Source organism: Bombyx mandarina, chromosome 05 (genome assembly GCF_030267445.1).
Source record: "Bombyx mandarina strain Sakado chromosome 05, ASM3026744v2".
In the NCBI taxonomy this organism is placed as follows: Eukaryota; Metazoa; Arthropoda; class Insecta; order Lepidoptera; family Bombycidae; genus Bombyx; species Bombyx mandarina.
Window position 1 is genome coordinate 17098364 of NC_143212.1, and position 16103 is coordinate 17114466.

General features: G+C 39.9%; 1 protein-coding gene across 2 annotated transcripts; it reads right to left on the reverse strand.

Annotated features, from left to right (window-relative positions):
- Positions 1–606: 606 nt before the first annotated feature.
- On the reverse strand, positions 607–16039 carry Gli (carboxyl ester lipase-like protein Gli). 2 transcript variants are annotated; one of them, XM_028180437.2, is made up of 15 exons: positions 15322–16039; positions 14522–14671; positions 14073–14210; positions 12940–13086; positions 10981–11137; positions 10314–10525; positions 9853–10023; positions 9478–9679; positions 5574–5761; positions 5174–5466; positions 4525–4720; positions 3733–3848; positions 2848–2883; positions 2110–2263; positions 805–1109 (listed from the first exon to the last, which is right to left on the reverse strand). In XM_028180437.2, the coding sequence occupies exons 1-15, from the start codon at positions 15616–15618 to the stop codon at positions 966–968; spliced, it is 2601 nt and encodes an 866-aa protein (XP_028036238.2). In that variant the 5' UTR covers positions 15619–16039; the 3' UTR covers positions 805–965. The 2 variants fall into 2 exon arrangements, with proteins under 2 accessions (XP_028036239.2, XP_028036238.2); XM_028180438.2 differs by lacking the exon at positions 2848–2883 and having other exon boundaries at positions 607–1109.
- Positions 16040–16103: the final 64 nt, after the last annotated feature.

Sequence of the window (16103 nt, forward strand, 5' to 3'; positions counted from 1 at the left end):
TTATCTATTTATATAAACATATATAAGTATGTCTGGTCTCTATAACGCAGGAATCACAAATTGGGGCTAGATGCCGCGCGTCATTTGTTCCCAGTTATTATTATCACTATCGGCACTCCGTCAACAAAGTTGGTGTACGCACGGAAGGCAATGTGTAGAATAGTAACATAAAAAAAAACAGTAATTGTTGGCTCAAAGTGAGGTATTCTCAATAATACAACGATGTTTGATGATTGAGAATTGTTAAATGAAAATTTAACGCACAACTTTCGCTAACCATACATTCTTAAGCGGTTGCCGACACAAACAAAATTAAAAACGGTGAACGTTAATTCGGATTGACAAAAATCATTCGAATAAATAATACTACTGTTTACTACTACTACTAAATAATGCTTTTTGCTGCTATGTAAATGTTTCAATTAATTGAAAGTGTAAGGAAACTCTCTTTTCAATAAATTCAAAATTCCGGTAGAACGTAAGCATCCGAGGTCAACGACCCCGAGTGACGCGGAACAATTTGCTTTACATTGCGGGTTCAGTGCAGCCGCGGACCCCTTTGCACGTCGGCAAAAGAATCAACCGGTCACCGTCCTCGCCGAACCCTATTGCCCTGGAGACGAGCATTCGGCCCACCTGATGATTGGTTACTGTCATGAACTTCAGCAATGCCAGGGGCATAGCCAAGCAGCTGCCTACCGTAAACTACTATACCTAATACTATAATTTCCACATTATTTAAATGTAATCAACCAATATTGCACTAGACTATTTATGAAAATCGATTCAGTCTAGACACAGATCTGCGGTGCTAGTGAAAGAAGTTTATTGATTTAAATTCCTTCGGGATTTTCGTTAAATAGATTTTTACGTTCACAATTACAATTCTCATTAAACTACAATTTCGCTGGAGGCACAGATCTTACAAATTATTGTTGCAAAGGGTTTCCGATCATTATGCCAATTCACACGGTGGTTTGTGGGATCCCTCTGACCATTGTCGTCCGCGGCTGCGGCTCCCTGGACACGGAGTCACGCAGGGACAGAGCTGACCCGGTCGACGCCACGGACGGAGCGTTGGACGACTGCATCGTTTGAGGTTGACTCAACTGAAATTAATATTAAATACATAGTTCAATTAGTATTTGTCTCAGTTATGAAATCATGTCGCTATAACAATTATTTATAATCAGCTATAGCGTTCTCACGAATGACTTCTCAGTTGAGCCCATAGACATCTACAACGTAAATACTGCCACCTACCTTGAATCATAAGTTCTAAGGTCTCAATATAGCTATAACGGCTGTTCCGCCCTTTGAACCGAAACGCATTACTGCTTCACGGGAGAAATAGACAGGGTGGTGGTTCCTACCCGCGCGGACTCACAAGAGGTTCTACCACCAACCAGTATGGACTCCCTTTTGGGGTAAGTCTCCTCTAAGGTACACCACTTCTTTCTATCCTTGGCGGTGTTCAGCCAATCTTTACCAGGTATTGACACAACATAGCCACGTACTAAATAAATATGGTCGCGCGACATCCTCGATCTGACAAGTCGTCTTTTCGCATTAAAAGTGTACAATTTCCAAAAATATTCGAAATTGAGCTAATATGCGGAATCATTTGGTATCACTTTGGGAAGGCTTAAACGACGAAAGGAAAGATTTTCCACCGAGCGGGTGACATTTGCTCGGTAGACCGACGGTCCGAATGTTGTTGTTCGGAACTTGTATATATGCAAGTTTATCTTGGAAATGTCGTAAGTGAGATTCAGGCATCTGTCAATTATCTTGCGTTGTATAACGGCTACCCGCCACAATCACCAGTATTTTTCTCATAAATACTGTCAAAAGAGGGTAGTTTTAGTTCTTTTTTGTTTTTTTTTAGTTTACCTATGTTTTGACTGCTATTAACAAAATTAATACATAATTTTATCTTACTTTAAAACACAGATAATGTAACAGGTAAAAAAAAAAAAAAGTTGCAAAGATGATTGATATCAAAAATATCACATGTTAAACCTTTAAAACACTCATCTGTAAAATTAGTATGTCTTGAGATTATACAGTTTTAATGCGAGAAGACGAAGTGTCTCAATGAAGACTCACGCTTCTAGATATAGTCTGTGGAGTGTGCGGCCTCTTCAGCGGCAGATCCCTGTACTCGTAGATGTTGTCCCTGGACCTGTTCGTGTTGTCTATGCCCACGTCTTCCGCTTCCGGCACGACGAACACGTCGTCCGCGTAGTAGCGGTCGCTCTCTCTGAAAATATACGTTCAATAGTCGCTTGGAAATATTTTGAAAAAAAAAAAAGATATATAAATAAGTATGGATTGATATTTTTATCGAATTCATTAAGCGATCATGGAGCCTTGTACTGCACATGTGCCGGGTTCCCATCACAGCGCGCAAAGTATTTGACTAAAGTCTGAATCTCGCTAACGACAATTTCAAGATTAGCTCACAAATGTTCACGATGAACTTCCACACTGAAGGAATTACATCAGTAATGCGTTTCGGCTTGAGGAGTGGGACATCCTTTGAAACTATACTGAGACCTTAGAACTCATATCTCAAGGTGGGTGGCAGCATTTACGTTATAGATGTCTATGGGCTCCGGTAACCACTTAACGCCAGGTGGGCAGTGAGCTCGTCTACCCATCTAAGAAATAAATAAAAAATACATAAAAGTTCCGAACAACAACATTTAACCATTGGTTTACCTAGCATCGACACTCGCTCAGCAGATCTTCCCTGTGTGGGTAAAACTCTAAACACAAACACAATTATTACACACAGTCAAAACATATATATATATTTACACATACATTAAGTGGAATACTAACTGAATAGGAACCGTTTTCCACTTGGGAGGCGCCGCCCTGTTGTTAAAAAGCGTGTATTAGTTCACTCTACACCGATACAACATGCCTATGAAAATGTACCGAAAGAAAAAATTTTTAATTTGTTATAAATACTACTAAATAGTGTTATAATAGATTCATATAAAATGATTAGAGGTTATTTAAGCGAATATTTAAAATTGTTGACTGTTTAGTTGAAGTTATGGAGGGTAAAAGTAAGGTAAGGTAAGGAGAATCAAGTGTGTATATGAAAAGTATCCGTCGAAATGTATTAAATAATGATGGCGCCACATTAACGTCAGGGTAGGTTTTAATAGAAGCAACAAATATTATTGCAGTAGGTCTGATAGATACTTTTTCATAAAATGAAATGTTAATAAATCAACAATCGTACTGTTACGCCGGTAAGAGTAATGCCATCTATCTAGTGGATCTAGTAACATCTAGAACGCTCGAGAACTACAACTCCATCTATCGTCGGATAGCGGAAACACACATCGAAGGTACTCGGCTTTTAAGGAATGTTCTCGATGATCCTAGAAATGTCGTATCGACTATAAAAGCGTTGCAGAGATGGCACGAGTCAGTTAGTGATCGGAACTACTCGAAATTTGTTAACTCGGCACATTTCAGTTCATCTACAATCGCTACATTCATACCATACCCTTTGTCTACACCAGCGCGATTGTGAGAGGTTTGTGAACTGTTATTCATAGCAAACAGTTGGGACACTTTTTCAACTTTTCTCCCATACGAAATGATTCTCCTTACCTCTACCCTCCATGGTTTAAATTACGGAAATGATGTTAGTTATAATTTTATTAATTGAGATAGAATCTGTGAGCTTGTGACGGGGCACCGACTTACCGCTTGGCGTTCCTCCACAGCATGCAGCACACCACCAGCAACGCCACCAGCAGAAGGCAGGCGCTGGAGACCGTCCAGAAGGCTATCTGTAGAGGCTGCTTCGGCTCCCACCAATACTGCACCAGAAACTTAATTGTGACGCGGTGTTGTCACACACACAGCCTCCCCAGGGTTCAGGTTCTCGCGACCTTCCGCCGGTCGGTCCAGGCCTACCCTGCTGTTCTACGAGAAACGGGCCCTGCTCGCCGTCATTCCACCCTCGTAAACCTTCAGGTTGTATCGGTTACCTTGGTTCATCTGCGAATCTCTTCATCCCTGCTTGAGGTGTTATTAGTGACTGGGCGCGCTCCGGACCCAGACTAGCCACTTTGGGTAGCTTAAACTGCTAAGAAACCTTGTGGTGGCTATGACCCTTCAAACCGGAACACGAGACTTTTTCATGGAAATAGGCGGCGAACCTAAGCCCCTACCAATAGATGCCGAGTGCCGATCGGAGCGGAGCTACCTCACATCCTTGGGCCCGCGGTCTGCTCCTAACATCAGACCGTCAAGTCCCAAATACACCACTCATCTCCTAGACGTGGACACCTAGTATGGGTTCGGTCGCTAACCCAAAAAAAAAGAGGGTACTACCTCGCTCGTTGGCCAACACAAAAGATACAGATACGCTGTCAATATTTAAGTTGAATTATCTAAGTTGGTAAAGAAATACCAATGCTCATTATTTAACAAGCTAGTTACGCTGTGTACTTTGGCCTGGGCCAGTCACCAGGCCTGGTGGGGCGACCCTACCTCGGTGATGGGCGGGTAGGTGGGGAGCACCCTGCCTATGACGGTGGGTAGGTAGACCGTCCAGAACGCCAGCTCCGTCTGCCGGTAGTTGAGCTCGATGCTCGAATTGAAGGTCGTGTTCAGGTTCAGGTAGCGCAGCTGGCCCTCGGTGGCCATTTCGAAGTGTATGCCCAGGATTCGAGAACGGGTTGGATTTCTGGACAGAAAAACCACTTAAATTAGTATCAAAGTTGCGAATTAATAGTTAAAGGCCAGTCATAATTAAACCTTAACTGATTTCTCTGAAGTTTCCATCTCAAACAGGAGTTTTAGGTAGAAAGAGTTGGTCATATAGTTTTTTTTTTTTACAATTTGCCAATGTTGTAAGATCTGCCAGTATCGTGTAATTGTCATACTGGTCTATACCAAAACTTAATAGGGGAAAAATATATATTCTCATCGAAATTTTGTATTACATTTTATGGGCCAATTTTTGTATTTATTTATTGATTTAATGGGCAAGTGGACATGCCCATAATCCGTCTGGTGCCAAATGCTCTTATCTACCAGAGTTATACCTTGAGACATGGCAATGCAACGAGTTTGGCATTCTTCAATATTCCCTCGAGCTCTCTCTAGTTGGAAGTAAAAATATCTACATTTCACTCACCCGAACCTGGCGAAATCCGTATAAGCCTTCATGAAGAAATGGCTCATGTTCCTGTCGTTATTGGTCCACGCCTGTCTCTCAAGCCGGTACTTATTGGGGAAGAACTCCTGGTCCATGAAGGGCGCTCCAGTGAGGAACAGCCACTCTATGTCATGCGGGTACTGTCTCCACGCGTCCAGCCGCAGCGCCTCTACCGTGGTGTTCATCACGTACATGTACACGGGCACGCGCCGCCCCAGCAGCAGCTTTACCAACCGGTCCGTCGGCGCGCGGTACAGGAAGTCCGACAGGAGCTGCACACATTCAGTAAGGCGCTCAAGGCACGGGGTGGTGCGTGTACATGTGACGCACGGTGATTATACAACACTATGAGCTAGGGGTCAGGAGGGGGGTCACGCACGTGGATGTACTGGTCGCGCGCGGCTGCGGCGCAGTGCGGCGCGGGGTGGTGCGTGTACATGTAGCGCACGGCCTCGTACACGCCGCGCGGGTTGAGCGTGTAGTTGTAGCGCCGCACCAGCTCGCGCACCCGCTCGTCCACCCAGTGCTCCGACACCGCGTAGGTGGGCGCCAGCGACTCGTTGTTGTCTGCGGACAGTGCACTCGTGAGGTGCCGGCCCCGCCTGGCGCTCGAGCGTTTCGGTGTGAGGGTTGAAGCAGTCCCACACACCCTGCGCGCCCCGTAGGCACAGGGTCATCGTAGGACGTTCGGTCACAGATAAAAAAAAAGTCGTTACATAGATCGAACACAGTGGAACCCCCCTCGTGACAAGAATAGGCATGATGACTAATTTTCAAAATCTATTCTATGATATTCAGAAGTATCTATTATATCAAAAATATATCATATTTCTGTAGAAAATAAAGGTTTTCATGCACTAAAATTAAATTTAAATTTAAAGTTTTTATTTCGCGCTAAAACGCTGTTCAGTGTCATGGCGTCAGTCATTACGTCACGGCTCAGTAAACTTCAGTACGTCAATAGTAAACATTAGATGCTTGTTTAATAAATCAAGTTATTTTGCATAATAAATATGAATTCAATAGTGTATAAGTGGTGTGTGGTCCCTCAGTGCAATAACAAATCTATAAAAACTCCGAACCAGTTAATTTGTTTACGTCCCAAATAACAAAACAATGAGAAATAAATGGTTGACACTTGCACGGCGAGATCCAACAGGTTTAAGTCTAAATATTCCAATTTATTTCTGTGAAGATCATTTTGATGTAAGTTTGTACATTTTTCGTAAATTCTACAATGATTTGTGACCTTAATTGAGGTCTAAAATTTCATAAGTTCAATATTTTCTGAGATTACAGTTTATCTCTTGAATAACTAGTAATCTTATTTCAATGAGTGCTTTATTCATTTTCCAGTTACCACATGATATGGTCAGTTACATATTATGGACCATGGGTTTGGTGTCGCAGGTTCGCATGAAACCAGGCTGTATTCACACAAAATTTGAATGCCAGATAGATAGAAAAAAAACGAACAGCTAAGATTATTATAGATAACAGAAAATATTAATTTCATTTACTATTTACCATAATTTATCAATTCAGAAAATAACCATTAAAATCATTGTCTGTTATCATACATAACCGATTTTTTTTTTTTTTTTTTTTTTTCTCGGTCCGGGAGCCGAACCTCCTACGAGGTCCCCGCGCCTAGGGGGCGCGCGGGGTATGTGAGACTCAACGATCTGCAGGTGTTGAGAGCAGATCGCGGGCCCAAGGATTTTAGGGCCCACCCACTAAACGACTCCCCTGCACTCTTACACCCGACGTCCGATCTCCGTCCGGGGTCAGAACCCGTTCAGAGTAGGGGGGTTCCCGCGGTCAACACTACAACCAGACACGCGGCGCCACCCCGAGGACGCCCGACCGACGGGTCGTCGAGGCGATAGTCGACGACCAACGACGTCAGTCTCCGCGGTACGGCGGCCCTACCAGGCCGCCCGGGCGGTGCCGCTGGTGTTCCGGGATACCCCGCTGGGATACATACCCGATAGTTTAACCCGCTAATCATTTATTATGGAAAAAGTAAATTATAAAATATCTACTAAATACTTTGTCAACTTTGTTAAAAAAAGGTGTGTTATTAAGTCCTGCATTTTATTTGTGTCTAATAATTTGCTATTTTTACTTTCTAGTTTTGCATGACAACATATAAAAAAAATTCACAGAAAACATTGCCTCAAGAATGACTGATAAGTCTATTCAAGTATTTATTACTCACAAGTTCAGAAGTAAAGCCGTTCAAACAGGAAATAAATTAATAAATCAGATGACACCACCCTTGAAACCTCATACCCATTCTGTCTCTACATCACCATTTAAAGTTACAAGAGGCAATTTCACGTTGCCGTGGACATCCACATTACATAAACCTTCACACATCAATCATCACCATCAACAATATCTTTCCAAGTTAAATCTATATTAGACTACAGTGAGATGATACAATACGATCAAAAACAGGAGGCATCTAAAATTCTGGAATGTACCTAAAATTCTGGAATGTACCTTGCTTAAAATTACAAAGAGCTCGTGATCTCACATTGGAGTTCCCAAAAGCTGTTATTATTTAATTGATTTAATAGAAAAACATACTAATATTCCTGCTAACAAGATACTCATGTGTCTAAAGAAAATTAGATTAAAAGGTCCATTTAGAGAGCTGATGGCTTTTGTGGAACTTCTGTTGTGGAAATGGTAAACTACGATTATAAAATGTATTTTAGCGACAGGTAAAGCGAAAACAATAGTATTTTTGTTAAAATTGCAGTGATCGCGCGTAAGCTCAAACGAAACAAGATGACGTTTACTAAGGCGTGACGTAATTTGCTCTGATTGGTGTTTTTAACCCGGCGTCATGGGGGTGGAAAATAATTACACGGGCGTGGGGGTGGGTCATATCTACCCGATATTTTGAGTTACGATATTTCAATAATATTAAAATAAATAATTAACTATTTTATGGTAATGAATTTATTGTCTTATGGTTTAGTAAATAAAACAAGAATTTGTATTGCAGAATATCGTAATTAAATCTTTAAACCTTCCAAAACATAAACGCGTAAAAATCTACAAAAATGGCGTTCCTTAGCCTAATCTCATATTTCTTTGCACTAATCATTAGATAAAACTTACTTAAAACTAATCAGAATCATCGTTGTGAATACAATCACTGCAGAAAAGTACGACATGTTCAGGTCAAATATATTTGTTTGCAACCATAACATGTATGGGTTGTTTTGCAGTATTTTTTCGCAGGACATACCTAACATCTCGTATGAGTATTGGGTCTCTTAGCTGGGGGGCTCCTCCGAATCTTCGCTAACAAATAATCCTATTTTTTTCGCATTTCTCGACGCAAACGTGTCAGATTCTGGCGGACTCTCAGATGTTCACTCACAAGGGCAAGGCCTAGTTTCTTCTGATATTGACATCGCTTTTGTTTCGATTCATTATTGATTCCATGTATGTATGTAATCAGCAGACTCCTGATCAGAGGACATGACATCCGAGCCATATGCTTCAAGAATTGATAAAATACGTTCTCGTTCTCTTTCCTCTCGATCAAATTTTTTTTTCGATATACCAATAAAAAGATAGTAAAATAGTAAGAAACTATAGTTCAAACATAAAATGTAAAATAACAACACTTAAAACAATGAAAAAACCTAAAAGCCATATTTGGAAGCAATGGCGCAAAACTGTTACACCGAGTACGGAGATGGATCATATTTACTTTTTTTAACTTTGGTCAGTTAGCTCTAAAACTAAATAATTGTAAGCAATGCTTAGTGGAAGTCATAAATTCCAGCTATTGAGAGGTATAGCATCGTCACTTGCGTAATAACGAATCCATAAGCTAACAAAAACGTCTCGGGCCAATTTGACCCAACCCCCATGACGCCGGGTTAAGATATCATAGCTGATTGTTGTATTTTGTAAATTTATTTTAACAAATAAATCATAAATCTCGTCATTATTATGAAAATAAATACATTTTTCAAAATACTTGAATTCTGTTTCATTAGATCAATTAAATATTTTGCCGATACTTGACTGCTGTCATCATGCCTATTCGAAGCCACTGTGTTGCTGTACCCATAAGCGCCCGTAACCACTTAACATAAGATGAATTGTAATCGTCCATCAATCTGTGCAACAATGAAAAGCTTATTTTGTAAGTGTCGTTACTGCAATTCATATTTTTGCTGGAATTATTCTATTCCATGACAAATATCGCTACAGCCGGCGTTTGACTATAGTTGACTTAATTACAAACTCACACAGATAGTAGGCTGCCTCTTGCGTAGTGACGCCGGTCATGTACCTCAGCGCCGGATTGAACTGCCCCTCCTGCAGCATGGCGGCCGGCGCGGCAGGCAGCAGGGCCCAGTCCCGGCTGCGCCACCCCTCGTACCACTCGTCGCCCGGGAGCGAGACGTTCTCGGCCAGGAACGGGCCCCAGGGGATGAACCCGACTTGCGGCTGCACAGGTTCACGTGTGGGTATATCGCACTTCGAGGGTCTCACAGCGCGCAGAGGGCCCGCTACTATATAAGTGACACTTCGACCTCGAGTGTGCCGCCTGTCCCCAGGAGGGCCAGGAGGACCTTAAGAGTATCTGGGGTCGTCGGTGCCAAGTCCTGGCTGCACGGTACCTGAAACTCTGCGTTGCCAAGTTCGTAGAAGCTCCTCCCTTGTCGGAGGCAGTTGAGCAGCCTCCAGGAGGAGTCGGTGGGGCAGCCCAGCATCCGGCCAAACACCACAGAGGTGTTCTGCACGCGGAACTTATCTTCTATCATCGCCCAGTCCGCTAACACTGATCCGCTCTGAAATTGTTTATACATTTTGTATTAATCGCCTCGTACCGCCATATTCTATATATCCATTATTTATCAACTACCCTCATTATCACATTTAATATTTCTCACTTATTCCCGTTCTTACTGTTTACGGTTCAATGTGACGACGACTCAATGTAAGATTTTGATAAAATAATCAAAAAAATTGACTCAATATTTTCACTTAGAGCCACTAATTGCCATTGCAACTAATTGCCGTGAGCACTCATGAGTTCAAATTCAATAAGCTATAAATCTGTTCGGTAATAAACCCTGACCTGTGCTATGACCCTCGCCACCATATGTCTAGTCTGAGGAGCTATTGCCAGTATACCGGCTGATGCCGCGCCGGCTCCGGGACCAAACAGAGTAATGGAGCCAGGGTCCCCGTTGAACGCCGCTATGTTGTCGTACACCCAGCGGAGCGCCATCATCTGGTCCAGGATACCATAGTTGCCGGGAGAGTTCTCGTCGGCGGTCGATAGGAAGCCTGGAACAAATTATGATATCGCTCACCCATTGAGACGTATCTCCGAATATGACGTTACAACGGGTCCCGTAAATTCGTTTGCCATTTCTCATTTTCTCATATTTCTTAATCACTTCGAAAGCAGTCCAGACAACACACAAAACACAACATGACTCTGTATTCAAAATGACACGATGAATATTGAAAAGAAAGAAAAGAGAAAGATTATTGCTCCAAGAAGCTTCTCACCTTGCTACACGATGTATCGCACTCACTCAAAGCTCTCAGTCTATAATCGCTTCAAAAAGCTCCTCGTCTTACTACACGATGTACCGCACTCACCCAAAGCTCTCAGTCTATAATCGCTTCAAGAAGCTCCTTGCCTTACTGCACGATGTACCGCACTCACCCAAAGCTCTCAGTCTATAATCGCTCCACGAAGCTCCTCGCCTTACTACATCTTATACCGCACTCACCCAAAGCTCCGAGTCTATAATTTAAGCTGACGACGACCACGTTATAAAAGGCCGCCATCATGTGCGCCGGAAACAGGTTGGATGCGCCCGACATGAACTGGCCTCCGTGGATGAACACCATCACCGGGTATCGCTGTGCAGTGGAGCCTGCCTCCGACTAGAGATACAAGAAAAGGCATCCAATAAAACAACCTAAATATTACTTTCATATAAACCGGGCACTACGTGTGATTCACACATTTCTCTTCCCCTAAAAATGAAGATATATATGACCTTAATAAGGCCTGCCGTCTTGTATGGGTCAGCTTGTTCGACCACTAAAGTGGTGGATAAAAGGCGATTGCATGCAGCATATATGCGAATGTTGCCATGGATGTGTAGAGTAACGAGAATGGATAGAATACGGAATGAATATGTTAGAGGAAGTCTGAATGTGGCACCTGTGATAGAGAAGTTGAAAAGTGCGCGTTTGGGATGGTATGGACATGTGATGAGACGAAATGACAATGAGGTTGGTAAGAGTTTTAACTATGAATGTGGAAGGCTTTAGAAGAAGAGGTAGATCTATGAGGAAAAAGATGGATTGCGTGAAAGACGACATGTCTAAGAGGGGAGTGAGCGCAGAAATGGTATACGATAGAGGAGTATGGAAGGAGAAAACATTTTGCGCCGATTCCAGGTGACTGGGAGAAAGGCAGGAGAATAATGAAATGATAAAATCAGCTGTTCTATATGTTCTCTTCCTAACTAGTCTTTAAGCCGAAACATATAGGTGCCTCGCGGTAAAAACCATGCTGGATGGCGGTGGCTCTTTCTTCATGCGGATACTGCCATTTATTATATTACTATTTGAACCAGTGAACAGTCAAGGGCCATTGTTTGAACCGGATCTCCCTAGTGGTTCAATGCACCATAATGTGATGGGGCTGTAATATGGTAATTTAGTCTATAAGATTTTGGCACAAACATTAAGAGAGTGTCGAGATTGTTAATGACAAATTTCGTTGATTGCAATAACCGCTACTCTCCAAATCAGAACGCATTATTATTTTGTATTACAAGAGGTACGTTGTTATCATCAGGATAAGACATTCTTACAAGTAGACCTATAAAATTGCTTATGTCTTTACCATCACTATTCCAAATGTAGTTTCACAACTGACGCTTAGGCAAGAATCTCAACGCTGACTTTTTACAAAACAAGCATACATACAGCAACACAATTTCGCATCAAACGAAATCGTAAATGAAAGCATATTAAGCGGTTTAAAACGCAGTTAATTTGTAATTACGTTAATTGGTCGGTCCGTTTGTATTATTAAGCTATTTGAAAATAAAACCCCGAATGAGGTCAGATTGGTCATTGCAAAGTGCCTTATTACTCATACAATTCAGCATCACGAAGCCGTATCTTCTATGTATTTATGATAGATTTGCATTAAGTTATGGTAGTTTGTTGAGTTGTACTTTTTTTAAATTTTATGGACTGATAACGAGACCTTTAAGCCAATTCTAATATTGTCATTTAATATTCTGTTATAATATGAAAAATAATTAGAAGCGAAATGAGATGATATTGATTAATTTGAGACTTAGATCAATTGGAACGAAATTAAGGGAAAAGAGATGAGGTGGGATAAAATAAAATCTCAATGAAATGGTGATTATTTATGGAGACTTTCTCAGTGGACTATTTGGAAGAACATGAGATGCTACGTCGAGCGGCTTTATCTAATTTTTTTACACTATTATTTGTACACTTTCTTCGATGCTAAACAATTAATAAACCACAGTTATTACACATTTAAATGAAAGAAACGCTAAATGAAAAAATAAACCTTTTCACGCGTCACAACTTCGCGTTCTTCATGCGTTCTGGTACCAATAAGTCCGTTGACCTGCATGACCTGCATGTAACAACAATTTGTTTGCAAACAAAAATTCGAAAATAATACTCACGTTTGGCGAGAATATATTCAAGTAAAGGCAATCTTCATCCATGTCCCTTATGCCTTTAGTGGCTCCGGTGAAGCGAACAGGCTGGGGACATGCTGGACCCCAGTCCACTGCTTGGATTAGCTGCCAGCCAGGATGTTGTCGTGGAGGCTTGAAAAAAAAACCCTTGTTTTTAATTGCTTCTTCGAACTGAATTGCGTAGCCTTACTCTCCAGACCAAACTAAACAACAGATTGTATTATCATGAATAGTAATACCTTAGATCATTACTTACCGCAGGATCAGTCTACACTGCAGATACACACTTACATTAGATATTATTAGGTAACAGCCTTTTTTTTTTAAATCAAATAGAACTTTACTGCTGCTTTCAAATGGTCATGACTTTCCCACCAATTTCTGAGCAACAAATCCAAGGGTGAGATTTTCCATATTTATATCTTATACACATGTAATTTGAATTGGAATATTACTAACTATGTACTAAAAAGTACACATAGCTTTCTGAGTAATTTTAGTATATTAATAGAATCACATAACATTGGAGTGTGAGTTTATCAGTATTCAAAAGGGACTTAATAAATTAATAATTATTATTACTAGAGGTCCCACAGTAGTCGAAATTCGACTATAATTAATTGGAATTGTAATTTGTACACTATTATGATTGTATTTTACTTCTATAATCACAAATTTCGCCAAGACTAGACTATAAAAAATATTAACAAAGACAAACAATATTTAATCTATTCTCAATTTGACAACAGACGTCAAGAACAAAAGTTTGACAATAAATAGTATGCATGCGTGTGTGCGTCAAATACATGGTATGTAGTGTGTGTAATGTTTTTTTTATTGATTTAATGTATCTTTTATCCATTATTTTAAAAAAATATTAATGTTGTGCACTTCTTCTCTAATTCCCTATAAGTGTGGAAAATTTCATACTCCTCCGTCTGCGCAATTTTCGTAAAAAGGGATACAAAGTTTTTGCTTCACGTATTAATATATAGATATATAACTTAATTATTAATACACATTTCCATTTCCAGTGGTTCATTAACATTTTTTGTGTGTACACACACACACACAACAGACACACATTGTCACACAGTGTCTTTTAAAAATAATCTTACCTTGAATCTACCCTCTAAGACTGGAGGTCTTGCATAAGGTATCCCAAGGAATACAGAGACTTCTCCTTGTATCCTTTCAACTGGTGTCAGCCAGGGTCGGTAGCCTGAATCAGGATCTGGGTTATCATATAGATATACCTGAAAAATGTACACCTCAGAATTGTAAACAGTATAAAATGACACTTACAAATAAATTATTAACATACCATTGATACGTCCATCAGTTAACAGAGAATATAGACTAGTCTCGGGGGCTTCGTAGCCAAGAGCATCTTTTTAGACATGGTATATATCCGTGACCACCATACTCCCTATACTCACAAATATACTGCTACATAAAGACTAAAGTTTAGAATCATTTATTCCAATGAAACTGAGCTTTAGACCAGTGTTCTTAGAATCTCTGTATTCGTAAGATTACTTATTGTTTGCTACTTTATAACTATTACCTTAAAACCCTGTACTTGTCCATAGCTAGTGGTAACAAATATATCCCGTTTCAACTGCCTTGAATCCCTTCGCTCTCTGCCCTGCAGATCTTCTCTCCATCCTCCAAGGACACCAGGGAACAGTGCATCCGGATTATTTGGGTCCCGATTCTGTTTGGAATAACAAAAAACCATTCAATATATATGAAAGACACATGGTGATTACAATCAAGAAAGGATGCAAAAGATTAATAAGACATTGATGGAAAACTGTGAACAAATAATAAAAATGTGATTTCTTAGCAAAAAGTGGCAAAATAAAATAATGGTATTATAATGAAACTTAAAAATAATATTTGTTCTATTACTATGTAATTTAAATTTTCAAGATCTCAATTCAATTGAGTTTGTAGATCTTATGTTGACAATGCCGTTATGATTAAGTCAAACTCAGGATAAAGTTAAACCAATGCTTCACACCAATTTGTGATATTTTTTTGGGAATTTATTTGTTACATTTTGCTCAATTACTATGATATAACATATACATAGTATGTTATCCATGTATGCATGAACTCTTGACTTCATAGCAGATATGGGCAGGGTTTCAATACCTAGCAATCATATACTTAATCACTCCCATGCATACAATAAGGTTGTTTAAGTTATAATTTTTCATTTTTAGAAATGAGAAATTTGATTTGACTATAAAAGTAAAAAGCAATATCAATATTTTTACAGATTCATGCTAAAATTTGTGATTAAAAACTATGAAAATTTTCCTCTGCCAAATAAGAATTAAATAAATTAATTTTACTTACAGTGTTATATTTAAACTGCTCATCCAGGGGGTTAGTGTTGATGGGGTTGTAAGGAAATCCTCCTGGTTGGTTTATATTAGGGTTGTAAGGGTTGGACCTCGTCGGGTCCGTCCCGTAACGTCTGTTATTGTATATGTAGGTCCTGTAATCAGTGTCGCCAGGGCTAGGGACCCTGTATTCCTTGTTTTGGTCTTGTTTGTTATAATACGCATTAAACTGTCCATTGTATAAATCCTTATTAGACTGCGAAGCTACACTGACACACGACAATGAAAATAAAAACACTTTCGAGAACATAATAAGTCAATAATCGAATTTAATATGATTTTTTAAATTTTCTTTTCGCATGAGTCACCATAATCAAATTGTAAGCTTTAGGCGTTGTTCGATACGGAAACATGAATTAAAACTGTTGCTTCTAGAAACTGACATTATAATTTTACCGTTTTAATGTAATTTATTTTTTTAAATTGAATAGTAATTAAGAAAAACCGAATAATAACAATGATGATACACACACACGCGTCGTCCGTATGAAATACGTATTTTTTATCTTTTGTGTCCTATATTGAATCAAATTTGTTATCGTATAGAAGGCGATCAGTTATCTGGTTATAATCAGTGTTTATCAGTAACTCCAACTTTTAGTTTGTAACATTGTATGCCAACGCCCATTCAGCAGTTTGTTTTCAAGTTTCGCAACTTTCCGTTTGTTGATAACTTCATTACGCTGCTGTTGCCAAGTTACTTTACTGTCAATGTCAAATGTTTTATTTATTTTT